We start from the raw sequence: 14,424 nt of genomic DNA on the forward strand, positions 1-14,424 counted from the left end.
TGGAAAAGGATACCTGACACCAGCTGGGCATGCTCACATTGGTATTGTACTAGCAGCCTTCGAAGCGGATCGAGAAAATGTTACACTGAAAGTTATGCCAAGCCTGACAAATGCACACCTTAAGCCAAACTGCTTTGAAAAAATGAAAGTGGACATCGCATTTCAGCTCTTCAGCGACCAGGTCATCAAAGGACTTTTCATTTATAGATAACACATTGAAGCCTCACATAGGACCGTGCAGCCGACAGTAGATTTCGTAAAAGAAATGAATCGCCTGATTCGTGTTATGACATCGCGAACAAGCGAGAAGGCACTCAAGCCTGACAGTCCAAATGTGCAATTTCTGAAAGGCTTCCTAGAGTATCTGCAGGAATGGGAGCAAACTGCAAAACCAGCTGGTGGTGGTTTTCTTACATAAAGCACGTCTGCTGGGCTAAGGGTTACCATCAAGAGTACACTTGGCTTGTTGTCCTACCTGACGTCGACCGTGGGTTTCAAGTATCTTTTAACGTCCAGATTAAGGCAGGATAAGCTTGAAAACCTTTTTGGTATAATTAGACAGTCGTCTAGCTGTAACGACCATCCGACAGTGTCACAGTTTCTGATGACTGTGAATTTACTCGCATTCTACAACCTGGCAAAGCCACCTAGAGGAGTGAACTGCACCCCAGACGTAATCAAAGCACTGCTGAGCCCAAAGGAGGTGTGTGAAACTACGAGTAAGTTCCTTTCCGACAAAATAGATGACCTTCTTGACCACGGAAACGTCAGTGAAGCTGAAGATGTAGTTCAAGCTGTCGTGTCTAGCAGTGACCATGCATCGTGCATAGAGAAGAAGAGCCACAGTGCTTTGATCTACTACACTACAGGCTATACGTGGCAAGAAAGATCATTGCTAAGAACTGTTGTCCACAGTGTGCAGGCTGCCTATGTGTAAGCAAAGCTGAAGCAAGTGCCGACGCCGCTTCGTACTTTACTAGCCATTTTGACAATGGGGTCCTAGTGTACCCCAGCCAGAGCTTGTCAACTGCTGTAAAGGCCATGGAAGATGCCTTTACTGTGTTTTTTAGTAAAAACAAGCTCCATGAAATGAGTTTAGTTGAATTTTCGAGTCAGCTACAGACACTGTCTTTTCCTCAACTTGGCTGCTCAGAGCATGAAAAGGCAGTTTTATCTACCGTTGTAAAGTTTTATGTTCTCTTAAGGTTTCGTTTTTTTGTCAAGGGCCTCAACAAAGAGAGGGAATCGCAAAGGCAGCGGCATAAGTTTCTAAAACTGTGTCGCTGCCAATAAATGCTTCTCATGTGCACATATGGGCCCTGCTTGCTGTACTTCTGTAACATGTCCGCGATTGATATTGCACGCGAATAAAAACGAGTGTTGCACGACTGTGTTTCCTGCGTTATTCACATTGCATGTGTTTACTCGTTCGCAAATGTAGTACGTACACAGCGAGAACACCTAAATATAATCCAATAAAATTAACCGAAGCGTTTCGCCTACTTTATTAGAGAAAATGTTACCGAAAAAGTACTTCATATATATATAAAAGATATCTATGTACAGCACAAGTTTCGTGTTTCGAAACACGAAGTTGTGCTGAATTTCACAGCAGCTTTCGCGCAAGCGACAAGTGCTAAATGTGCAGCTCCTCGACAGAGACTCAAAACAAACCCTGAAACCTATAGTCAGCTGCCTCCATGACAGCTTTTGTCGATTACAGCTTAACGAAAGCAAAAATGCACTAGTCCTCTTGCCGATGTTGCGAGAGCGTTGCGGCTCGGCGGCACCCTCCCGACTTGCAGCGCTCCATGCGGCGGCCGTCGGTATTCATCGCTCGCGGTGCCACAAGGAAGGCCACGGTCGGCACACTAGCCAGTATATTCTAGGCACTATACTACCGCCTCGCCTCGCGACGGTGTGAGATGGGGCCCCGTTTTTACACAGCTGGTGTGACGTCACACCGACCGTAGCGCCCCTGGTGAGAGGAGCGGGAGTTAGGCCGCCGTTGGTGGCTACCGCCTCACCTCGCGACGGCGTGAGATGGGGCCCCGTTTTTACACAGCTTGTGTGACGTCACTCTAGGTCACGTGGTGTGACGTCACGCAGCGAGGTCACGCTAAAGGTCAATGGTGCCTACCACCGCCTCGGCACGGAACGGGCTGAAGTGCGACCTAAAGTAGTATTGCTTCGCAATAAAACATATGAAACAGCAAAAGAGAGGAAATGACGGCCATAAAACATAGCCGGCACTCTTCGAGAACGGGCGCTGGCAAACGCCAGGACGCACTTAATGACCAGCGAGTCAGCGACTTAAAGGGGCTATGCAACGAATAAAAAGCCGTCTTTAAATGTTTTCAATGCTTAGAAATGATGCTAAGAAGCATTCACACCAAGTATGAGTCTTCGGAACTGAGCCGGCAATTTATTATGAATTTTTAAAAACCATATTTTTTAAAATTCGCGGGTCGATTGGTGTGCTCGTAGTGACCGATTTTGAAACTAAAATCGTGAAAAAAGGCGTCACTATACCCATGACGTAACCAGGCCACCACACGCTGTCATTCGCTGGAGCCTCGGCAGCCACGACGTCACGGGCACACTTCCGATAGCCGTGAAAATCGTATGCGAGCCACGGCATTGCCTTCGCGCATATGGTTTCAATTTTCCTTTGCCGCCTCCTTCTGTCGGGAGTTCCGGAGCCACTCGCAGTGGCTCGCCGAGTCGCTACCATCGTCACTGGCGTTCAGCTGGTACGGCGTGAACGCATAGGGCTCGATGCCCATCGCGGCCGTAAGAGCGAGCAGTCGCGCCTCGAGGTCAGGGTCCATAACTGCTAACTACAACAGACGACAAGCAAAGAAACCGGACGCGCGCCGCAATCCCGCCGCCGACGCTGCTGCTGGGGTGCTAGGAGCGACAACCCGAAGTTGCAAAAGGAACGTCAGCGGATGACGTATTCATGGGCGGGGCCCAGTCCCAGAGCTGTTTTCTTTATTTTTGTCTGGTGCCCCGCGTGTACGAGTTGAGGGGGGAAAGGAGGAGCGTAATTTTTAATCGTCTATATCTTCGTTGTTATTTATGCCAGCTTAAAAATTCTTGCGTTGAGGTGACGAGTGATGAAATGCATATCTCTCGTCTGCTTTATGTAATCACAATTAATTTATTGCATATTCCTTTAACAGGGAGCCAAGGGGACCGACAACGAGCAGATCCTGCTTTCGAAGCGGCCGCCACACTACAGCCTCAAACCCAGCGCCCGGACAATAACACAAAGTAAAACCAAAAACACGGTGCGTATGTTCGTACACAGTGACAAGATCCTGGGAAGGTATCTGAGTCCCCCCCCCCCCCGCACATCGCCACCGTCATCCTCGCATTGAGTACTACTGCAACGCGCGTCCTCACTCTAACCGTGAGTGATGGCTGCGTCAATGGCGAAAACGTAGGGGAAAGCGCCTCACGCCAGGAGGGGGGGGGGGGGGCGAAGTGCTCAGCCAAAAGGGTAAAAGCAACCCCACTTCCACGCTTTGATCACACCTGCGAAGTGCCGCGTCCGGGCACGCGTCGTTCCGCCGTTTTCAAACGACGCCATCGTTAGCCGTGCTCAAAGGCGACCTGTTGCAGATATGGACCTCCTTCACTCTGCGACGTCACGAAGATGCGGTGGTGCTGCCGTCGATAGTGACTTTCGCGTGGTAGGCAAAACAACGCCTCACTCCCTTGCCTACCGCAGTTAGTGTATGGTTCGGGGTGCTCGGAAAAAAACAAAATCACCATGCCGACTAGCTGTGTTGCCGTGGCGTGCACTGAAAGACACATAAAGGGAAGTTCAGTAAGCTTCCACAGGTTTCCAGTCCAAGAAGGTCGCCGTAAGCAGTGGGCGGCCGCGGTGAAGCGCGAAGGATGGATACCGATGCCGGCTCATCGAATATGCGGAAAACACTTCGTCACAGGTAAGCTGAAGCTGATGCAACTTTACATCACTGTGATGTGCCTGCGCAAGAGTCACCATTAACTCTAATTTGACTTTCTTCGCGACATGTAAGTGCATCTAGCGCTGTGTTTGTATGTAGGGTGCGATTCCGAATGTAGTACGTACGTACATACGTGCACGCAGACAAAAGCATTTGTGTGATGCGAAGGCATTTTATTTGTTGTCGCAGGCTTAGGATGTGTTAACCTGTGCAAACAATTGCTAGAACAAGCCGTGTCACATACACAACTGTAGATATGCGTAGTCAGCGGCTGCGCGAACGAACAAAGTTGCACTCGGCGATGGTTTTGTTGTCGCGGCTAATCTAGCAATTTTAACCCGTACGAAAGGGATCGCTAACAAGTTTAGCCGTGTACACCTCGAACTGCTTTCCTTGGTTTCATGATGAAGAGAGTGCACGTGTTAACTGATAAGCATTTGCTCGATCCCATCCGATTTTTTCTTTACCACGTGCATGAAGTCTATTCACAGCTAAGTAGCCGAGCGCCTTAACCACCGAGCGTTCGCGGCGGGTACAGCTCGTAACTGTATAACGCACTCTAAAAGCGCAGAATGTAATTTCATCCTTGGTACACAGGAGAGCCATCAGACGATCCTCACCACCCCGATTATGTGCCGACAATATTCGCGCACAAGAAGAACAAAAGGACTGCAGCAGCTGCTCGCCTGCAGCGCGCCAAGGCCCGAGCCCTCGCTCGAGAAGTGCAGGAACCAATGAACAATTGTAAGTAGATTATAAGCGTGCACTTAAATGTATCATGTATTTTTACTGCTTTTTCCCCGGTTGCAATCTTTAGCACTCAAGCTTCGTACACTTGCTGATGCTTTTGCATTTCATTTTATTTTGTCAGCACCCTCATCAGATGATCAAGTTATGGAAGCTGACGAAGCCATCAGTGATGTTGGTGAGCTGGTTGTGGTTCAGTTCTAATTAAGACAGCGCTTTATTAACACAGCAGGTCATCTTTTATTATTGTATGCGTCATGCTAGTTACATTATTTCAGATTCTCAGGCTGAGTCCTCTCAGCTTGACATGGGAGCTACTTATTCACAGCATGCCGGTGCTGAAGGTAAGAAAGTAAAAACACGAGTATCTCAATGAACCATTCAGCTCATTCATATGCAGGCCTCGCAGCTGCACATGCATCATGGAGGGATGAAGAGATGCCATCTGCTACATCAAGCATGGGGGACGAGCTGCTCGTAGCAGTACCATGCTACATTTGCAGTAAGTGTTTTGCAGTTACGTGTGGCGTGCATCATTTATAGCCAATGCTCTTGTTTCAGAGCCAGCATATCAAGCTTTGGAAAGAAGAGCTGCTACTCTTTAAAAAGAAAACAAAAAGCAGGAGCGAGATATTGATGTCCTAAAAAAAGCACTGCATTATTCCAAAGAGAGGGCTGCAGAAGCTGAGCAGAATGTGCAGCAGGGACGCTTCTCTGCAAACTGTATTACGGAGCAGTGTGTGAGTGTGTACACAGGACTGCCAAGCAAAGCGCTTTTCCTCTTTTTTGTTTCACTTTTTAAAAATGTGGCTCTTTATATTCCAAATCGCTGCACTGTAGCAGATGCTGTTCTAGTTGTGCTAATGAAACTAAGGCTTGCGCTGCTGAACATTGACATCAGTCATCGTTTCGGGCTCTCAGAAACAACAGTGGCAAGGATAATGGTAAAGAACATACCAATCATAGCTTCTGAATTGAAGCGTTTCATTATTTGGCCTTCACGGAAGGACGCATGCAGAACAATGCCCATGATGGTGCGCAGGAAGTATCCGACATGCATGGCCATAATTGACTGCACCGAAGTACGAATTCAAAAACCATTAGGGTATTCTGCTAGGTCTAAAACCTATTCCCATTATAAAAGTTCCAATACTATCAAATTCATGGTCAGCATCACGCCATGCGGTGCTATTAGCTTTGTCACGAAATGCTGGGGAGGGCGGGCATCAGACAAGGAGATCATATTGAAGTCGGGCTTCTTGGACAAACTTCAGGAAGGAGACATTGTTTTGGCTGACAGAGGGTTTTTAATCAGAGAAGATGTTGCCCATCGAGGTGCCAGGTTAGAAGTGCCAGCCTTGACAAGAGGCAAAAGGCAACTTTCAGCTAAGGAAGTGGAAGATGTCCGGCACATCTCTAGAGTGCGTATTCATGTGGAGCGAGCCATTGGCCGCATTAAAGTGTTCCACATTCTCAGGGACCGACTGTCCATCACTATGCTGCGGCATGCAACAGACATTGTTGTAATTTGTGCTGCTATCACAAACATGAAACCTCGACTTGCATAAATATGAAGCAGAGCATGGCACAGCATCTTTTCGCTATATCGAATAAAAAGGAGCAGCAAATTGAGGCGTGTCAACATGCGAAGATTTTGCTGTGTCTTTGCTTGTGTTGTTTTAGATGTGTGTGCCGAGTGAATTGCTCTGGGACAAATTAAACATGCTATTGCGTCGCAATAACCAACGTACCTGCATCTATAAACTAATGATTGATGGCAAAGTTTTGTACGAGGCGGAACTGGCTGATGCTATCAATAATTTTTTTACAAATATTAGTATGCCAGGAAGCTCCTCAAATGCATGTCAATATATCAGCATGCGGAATGCAAAATCAATATTTCTACAGCCAGTGAATGTACAGGAAGTAATTTCAACAATAAAAAATTAAACAACAGCAGCAGTAGGGATATCAACGAAATTCAAATAAAACCAGTCAAGTATGTCGCAGATGTCATTGCACCAGTCTTAACGCATATTTTTAATAAATGTCTGATGACATCGACATTTCCAGTGCAAATGCAAACCGCAAAAGTAGTAGTGCTTTTTCAAAAGGGAAGCCGAAATGAATTGGGCAATTACCATCCGGTGTCTATCTTACCTATATTTTCTAAGCCCCTTGAAAAAATAATACACAGTAGGCTTGTAAACTTTGTTCATCACTGTGAGATAATAACAAAACACCAGTTTGGGTTTAGGAAGAATACGTCTACAGAATTAGCTCTGCTTCACCAGAAAGGGTATATTTTAACACAGTTTGAATGCAAGGCAATAGTACTCAGCCTATTTGTCGATTTTTCCAAGGCATTCGACCTCGTGAATCATGATGTTCTGCTGAATCTGGACTTTCACGGTATACGAGGGTGTGGATTACAGTTATTGCAATCATATTTATCTCATCGATGTCAAGTAGTCCAAATAAGCAACTCGCGATCACGAGTGCTGCCACTGCCTTGTGGTGTTTCACAAGGCAGCATATTGGGCCCCTTGCTATTTAACCTGTGTATAAATGACATTGTTAACATTAATCAGAACGCCAAATTTATTATTTTCGCAGATGATACCAGCATATTTTTTTCTGGTAATAACATTGATAAACTTATCACTGATTGCAATGATACCATAGTCAAACTGCAGCAATGGTCCTTATCCAATTACATGAAGATTAACGAAAATAAAACAAAAGCAGTTCTCTTCCGGCCAAAAAATAAACCTGTTCCTCCTCATGCCGATATTGTTTTAAACTCTCATCCTGTTGACATTGTTGACCAGTTTAAATGTCTAGGCGTTATATTCACTGCCAATCTGCCCTGGGAATCGCATGTGAATTTTGTATTAGCCAAACTTGCTCGAATAACCGGTGTAGTCGGTCGTCTCCGATACATGCTTTCTACTAAAACCAAAATAATGCTTTATAATTTTTTTCTATCCACATGTCAAGTATTGCCAACTTGTCTGGGGCACTACTACTTTCTCTAACACACAAAAAATATTCCATATGCAAAAACGGTATCTACGCCACGTGTACAATGCAGGTTATAATGCAACCACTGCAGAATTATTTCACAGGGCACATGTTATAACAGCTCACAAGCTATACCGCTACCGTTTGAGTGCTAGGTTTAAGTATGAAGTGAAAAAAAAATATTCATAGCCTCGATGCCTTGGCACATTTAGAAAGAAATGAGAAATGTTATAATACTAGACGTGGAGAAAACTGGAAGGTTGCTGTACCACGCTTGAATTCTGGTATGGAGCGTTTGTGTTTTTCTCTGCCATCTCTTTTAAACTATCATCAGTCACTGAATTTTGATTTATTCAGTTGTTCCACTGTTACACTTCGAGACCTGTTTGCTCATTGACTAACGTGACTTCATCTATTCTGGTGTTTGTTTTATCTAGCTCAGGACTTTTTCTTTTCTTCTGCAATTATCAAGTGTCTTGATATGCTTATCGCTTGTTCATTCTTTTGTGCTGATGGTGTTTGATTGGTCTGGCTCAGGACTTTTTCTTTTATTTTGCTCTGATCAAGTGCCTTGATTTGTTTATCGCTTGTTTATGCTCTGGTGCTGTCTAGACGCTGCCTTATATATGGATCTGCGGACTCGTCAAGCTGCCAAGTGGCAGCTTTTTTTCCGTAGCCCCTCCATCTGTAGCACCTGATGGAAAATAAAGATTTGATTTGTATGACTTCAAGGTTGTATGCTTTTTTTTTACAAAACTCCTGTAAGAGCCTGTCAAGGCCTTCAGTATTTATAAATAAAAAATAGTACAACTTCTGGTTTCTGCTTCTGAAATATACTGCAAGTATGGCAGAAGACTGCGACTGCTTTCTGGCAGGCACATTTCTGTGACCATCTGCACAGCCTGAGCCACGCAGTAATGAATGCCAGGCAAGTAAGACTGGGAAAGCGGAAAAACTTTATGCCGTGAGGCCACATTAAAAACAGCCAGGCTGCTATATTTCGGCCTCATGACTGCAAAGGGGCAGTTATGTGCTAACTTGGTGTGCTCGAAAAACCATGCTAATATACAGCTATCGTTAACTCAATGCAGCAAAAAGGAACCCAGGCACTTACTGAATTTTTAACGGCTCAAGAGGCAAAATCTGGCTGGTCACCCTTGTTTGCAACTGCTTTGTTGTAAGAGATGCAATACTGAGTAGATTTCTGTGAATGTTCCTTATCAACGAACAAAGTTCTTGCAATGTGAAAAGCAGCAGAAATTATGGTGGGTCTTCTGGATATGCTAGTTACTAAAGCAGCAAAGATAAAACAAAAATAAAGAACTCCACATCCCAGACTGGAGCTGAAGCAGTAACATAATCACTCATTTTGTGGTGCACGCACAAGCCATGTTCCTGGCCCTCTTCCACTTGCTCAAACAAATATTCCTGCTACAAGAAATACAGGCATTTTCTAAGTACATGTAGGCAAACTCAGTGAGGCAACAGTTAGTACAACCGGGCTCCTTGATTTTCAGAACAAGCTCTTCCTGCACAGTCTCAACATAAACACTGCTCAACAGTCGCAACAGTCTGAAGGTCACAGTAGCAACATGAGCTTTGACGTGAACATAGAACACATATATGAAATTTGCTAATGGACCTGAAACCACTGCATGCATCTGTAACGCACCACAGTCAGGAGCTTCCTCTCCCATTGAAGCTGAATGTCAAATACCATGCCCAAGTGAGCAAAGGTTGTGTACAGTGAAGTTCTTAGTTGCCAACCGGCCAGTGAACGCTATCCTTGGTTACTACGTGGGAAATGCATTGAAATTTGTTGAAAAAAAATCTGGATGCAGTAAATTACTAGATGTATGCATAGCAACTGAGGTTAAACAAAATGCTCAGCTTCTAGCCGGAGAGGTCTTCCAAGGTTACCATGTTGTAATTATTTTATACCACAGATTTGTTTCTGGTTCATGATTACATCCATCAAGTTTGGCAGGCATGTGAAGTTTCACTCCAGCGCCAATCTATAACATTTGCAGTTTCTGTGGCCTTAGCTCAGGCAATTTCAGTTGGCAACTCTAACGCAGCAGCGGCCTAGTCGTTTGGGCATCCGCTTGCGGGAGACATGGGGTTCGATCCCCAGTGCCGCCTGATACCCACCGGTGATACAATGGGTACAAGCTTCCCCTGCCTGGTGCTCGGCTTCTTTAGCATGAAATGCTTTAGAAATAGGTCTTTGACCCCACCTTGAGAAAAAGAAAAACCTTGTGGCATGGCACTTTTTGGCCAGAGATGCCGTTGCGTCATAAAAATTCATCATTATTACAGTTGGAAACTCTGGCTTTTCGACGTTACAAACATCCTCTGCACACAGTCATTAACAAAATTTTGTAGCTTCATTTTGGCTGTCGGACATCTTATGCAAGGATTTGTCTATTGGTACTTCAGCCTTGCAGCACAGCCTGCTAAGTGATAAGAATGAATGAACTGCATGCATGAAAATAAAACATGACCAGTAGTATTTGCAGGCCAGCTTACAACAGAGCAGGAAGCACATGCTCGGCCCAAACAGCACGAGCTTTTTCTAAAAGAGGCTTGAAGAAGTGGCTGCTATATGGCACCTCCACAATTCCAAATTGGTGCGGCAACCACACCACAAAATGGCACACAGCTTTTCTACAAACGTGCAGCTGCGTCTGCACTTGTGTAAAATACGTGTGGGTCTCCAAAAGGGTCCCACTGGCACTCAAGTATGAGGCTTCCAATACTTGGTGGTGGGGCTCCTTAAGAGACCTGGGACATTTGGTCTCCAGTAGGCCCACACCATGGCAACCGCAGTGCCACAGACCGTCAGGGGTTGCACCATGGAAGGGAGCCTGGGAAAAAATATTGTTGAAGTAAATTCATGCACCACATAAAATGAACAAGACCATGATCAAGTTCCTTACAAAGCCGCTAACTGAATGTGAATTGAACAGAAACATACATCTGTATCAATCACAAAGCCAATTTCATGGAGCTCGAAGTTGGCATGATGTGCTTTCATGAACTCCAGGTACTGCTCCTTGGCCACCTTCTCTTTGTCTGCACCCCATCTGACAGCCTCAATGTTGAGTGGGGGCCGCCGCTGCAGGACGCTGTCCAGAAGGCCCTGGACATTTGTGTCTGCCTTCAGTGTTCGGATCTCAAAAAAAAGATGCAGCTATTTTAATTCACTTACTCCTATGCTCTCACTACAAGCAAATAGTTACAAGCACAAAAATGATTTCTCACCCTGTGCATAGTGGTGCCAGTGAGCCTTCCGTACCTAGCTTCATGCCACAACGGTGATTTGCTTGTTAGCCTCGTGGCTTTTTCTATTCGCTCAATTTCACTGAGCGGAAGAAACATATCCTCAAGGAAGTCTTCCTTTGTGCTTCGTGCTTTTCTAGCATTCCTGGGTGAAAAATTAAGCATAATTTTTTTCCACCCAAAGCATGCTGACTATATTTTGAAGTTGGACATCTCATTTCACCTCAATCAAATATTTTGCAAAAATTATCAAAGGTGCAGCACTCATTAAGCATGTCGATGGAACACTAAGTGACGTATAATTAGCCATGTCATTTACCAACTACCTTTCATGCACCAGCCGATAATCTCAGGGCTAGACATGCAGGCCTAACAAAGTGCCTACTCTGCCATGGCAAGAAAACTTCACTGCCATTTCTTTTTGCACTGTTTGCAGCTAAGTGCATGTACATTTATTTCACTTGTTTCAAATGTCCACCTTCTAGCATTGCAGTGTGTTCTGCTATTGTTACTGCTTTTAATAGATACTCCTATTCATGTTTCTTTTCTTGTACAGCTTGCGTTGCAAATGAATGTGCTAGAGTTTGAGATCTAGAGTCATGCACTCACTTCTCGCATGATCACAAAAGGCAGCAGAAATTATGGGATGCATTGTTTTTCCGAAAGAGTAGATACAGGGTTGTCCATTCCTAGCTTGAACATGCGAGAGGTGCAGCAGTGCTTTTCGGATTGCCAGTGCGTCCAACATGGCTATGCATCAAAGCAAAGTGGAACAAGAGTAAAAGGTTCTAGAGCTGGTGCTTCTAATCGTATACCACTTTGCTTTGATGCACACGTGGAATGTACAGACTAGCGTTCTTAAGAGCGCAGCCATGACATGCCGCTCGCGCGTTCAATCTAGAAATGGACGCCCCTGTACGTTGGTTTAAAAATTCTGCTGTTAGCATTAGCTGCCTGATGCAGCACAGAAACTCACGTATCAAGAAAGAGGTCTATATAAAATAAAAGCAAGCAATAGCAGAACATGGACAGCCTGGGTTGATCCTGACCTATTACTGAATTGTGCATGACAGTGGCAACAAGAATTTGCAAATGAGCAAACATATAACAAAACATACTAATGCATGCAAGCTCCTGTTTTTGGGCAAATGTGCTTTCATGAATACACTTGATGGCACTGAAACATGAGAAATGTACCTTAAAAACGTGTACATTTCTTCATCCTCTGAAGCAGAGTCTGTGTCCTCTGAATCTGTCTTCGGAATGCTTCTCAGAACTACAGCACTTGAGCTTGCCTTCCTCAAGCGCTGAAATATTTCTATGTCTCTCGCGTCATAGGTCTCAGAAGTGTAATTGGCTTCCGCAGCAAGTTTTCGTGCCTTCCTGCCGGGCTTGCTCAAGTTGAGCTGGTCAACTGGGACCATGGTGGCCTAAAATGTAACACAATTATGTACAATAATAACATGATGCAGGTATTAGTTGTTTCAAGAAAGCTTTCTCATGCCAATGTTAAATTTACCTTTTTGGACACAACTGCACGCCAAGCACATGGCTGCGAGGTGCATGAGACATCTGCACGCTCCCGAGCCGCTGCCTCGAGCACAAACAGTAGTGCCGCAACATGGCTGCACACTTCACCTAGCCTTCATAACAAAGCACTCGATGATCACCCTGACATAAGAAGGATTTAGTGGAAGAAGTCAACTTACCCAGCTTTGCACTGGCAGTGGCCTGCCAGTATTTGTCCTGATGTGTCGATAACACACACCCATGTATCGTGGCCTTTTGCAGCCGCGGTTTGCGAGGGCATGACCTCGGCGCGCACAAATCTTATTTGCACATCACCTGGCCTCCACAGGCGACACATTCGGACCAGTCCTGCAGACGGAGGATAGTGAAGAACACCAGGAGATTAAAAAATGTACTTGTAATCCCAATGTTCCCATCCAAAGGCACAGCGAGGGAAAAAAATTAAAATGCATAAAATATCCAGCCTTAAAGGAGAACGGTAGTTTCTGACTTATGAAGCTGTACCTACATCAGATATAGACTTATCTGATAACCGGTTGGTCTGCAGAGTTTAGCGTCTAGGAGGTGTCCCGCAGTACGCAAGCTACCGTGGAAGGCGCCAGATTAAATTCGTGCACGCGCAATTTTTAACGTGTCCACACATCACGCAGCACACGATGTGTGCGTTGCCGCCGCTGCTCGCGCAGGCTGAAGGCATCCCGCTACTGCGCTACCGTAGCGAGTCAAGTAGAAGAAACAGTTGACAAGTATTCTTGCGGGAATATGATAATTTTCTTTTTGTTCTTTGAAATGCGGTAGGTAACACCGACAGCGATGCCACAAACGCACAAAACGGATACAAACGCCACACAATTAACGTGGCGATTTCAACCGTCTAAAACGAGGGACTGACTACATAGCCATACGGTCCCTACGGCGCGTTGGCGCTGCTACCGTTGCCGTGCTTACCTACACTTATCTGCCGTGCAGTCGTAAGTGCCATGCGATGGTGCTATAACCAATGAAGTACTGTGCGGAATGCTTGGTTCGCGCCATGCTGAGCGGTCTGCGCGCCCTGCTTGTTTACGTACGAGAAGACAAATCGGCCACTTACCTGACTCAAAGTAGTTGTAAGCCTCCAGAGCTTTGTAGTTCTCAACGTTTTCCGCAGTGAATTTGCTCGGTGAAAACAGCAGATATACAACAACGTTGCTGATCTTCACCGGCGGACTCCGACGCTTCCCTTCTGCGCCTTGTACCCACTCGCTTTCCGGTACGGTGTACGGGTCCGGACGCTGCGCACCGTATACATGGAGCTTCTCCATGTACTGCTTTTGGTCCGCACCGCTCAGGCTCACGACATAATCGCTCGCGGACAGCATGGTCGATCAAGCAGACAAAAAAAGCACATACAGCTCAATCTCGCTAGCTTGGTCGCACTGTAACTGAATGTAGCTTCGCAGCCTTTTGCCTACCACGAGGTCGCTAACGACTGCAGCGCCACCTCCACCAACTCGTTTGTTTGTAAACATGAAGGAGGTCCATACAGCGGCACCGGTGAGCATTTGTCTTGAGATGGGTGTCTCTTTCTTTGATCTCTAGAGAAATAGCGACACGGAGGCAGACAGTGCACAGGGCGTCTAGTTTTCGCCTTCGTCGCTCGCTATAATCAGGATACGTTCGTACGCCGGCCACCGAACCGGCAACCATTGTGAATGTGCATTTGTCTGAGTGCCCACCGGCGTGAGAGGCCTCGCCGAAGCGGCGGCAGCGGTAAATGATTCCGACCATCTTCCCACAACAGGAGCCGACCAGGCCACGTTTTCCCATCACGTGCATCTTTGTACAATGGGAAACCCTTTGTGTGGATCCTTGCCATGCTCGT

General features: G+C 45.8%; 2 protein-coding genes and 1 long non-coding RNA gene across 3 annotated transcripts; 2 read left to right on the top strand and 1 right to left on the bottom strand.

Annotated features, from left to right (window-relative positions):
* Positions 1-4,871: 4,871 nt before the first annotated feature.
* LOC144127849 (uncharacterized) lies at positions 4,872-5,329 on the top strand. The gene is made up of 4 exons (XR_013313594.1): positions 4,872-4,902; positions 5,003-5,068; positions 5,125-5,226; positions 5,286-5,329. It is a non-coding gene; the product is annotated as an uncharacterized LOC144127849 (long non-coding RNA).
* Positions 5,330-6,523, top strand: LOC144127918 (uncharacterized; the record flags this gene model as incomplete). Its single annotated transcript, XM_077660951.1, has 1 exon — positions 5,330-6,523. A coding segment is annotated over one exon (963 nt), but the record flags the coding sequence as incomplete, so codon positions are not given.
* Positions 6,524-8,542: 2,019 nt separating this feature from the next.
* On the bottom strand, positions 8,543-13,988 carry LOC144112668 (uncharacterized). The gene is made up of 5 exons (XM_077645480.1): positions 13,654-13,988; positions 12,228-12,908; positions 11,013-11,175; positions 10,726-10,923; positions 8,543-10,615 (listed from the first exon to the last, which is right to left on the bottom strand). The coding sequence occupies exons 2-5, from the start codon at positions 12,452-12,454 to the stop codon at positions 10,274-10,276; spliced, it is 930 nt and encodes a 309-aa protein (XP_077501606.1). The 5' UTR covers positions 12,455-12,908; positions 13,654-13,988; the 3' UTR covers positions 8,543-10,273.
* Positions 13,989-14,424: the final 436 nt, after the last annotated feature.

This window comes from Amblyomma americanum, chromosome 1, assembly GCF_052857255.1.
Source record: "Amblyomma americanum isolate KBUSLIRL-KWMA chromosome 1, ASM5285725v1, whole genome shotgun sequence".
Lineage (NCBI taxonomy): Eukaryota > Metazoa > Arthropoda > Arachnida > Ixodida > Ixodidae > Amblyomma > Amblyomma americanum.

Excerpts from the sequence above, each read along its gene's own strand:
- LOC144112668 (XM_077645480.1), bottom strand. The coding sequence starts at position 12,454 with ATGGTCCCAGTTGACCAGCTCAACTTGAGCAAGCCCGGCAGGAAGGCA. Across the intron at positions 10,924-11,012 it reads CTGGCACCACTATGCACAGG|ATCCGAACACTGAAGGCAGA; the intron begins GTGAGAAATCAT and ends CTTTTTTTTGAG. Across the intron at positions 10,616-10,725 it reads GCTTTGTGATTGATACAGAT|GCTCCCTTCCATGGTGCAAC; the intron begins GTATGTTTCTGT and ends ATTTTTTCCCAG.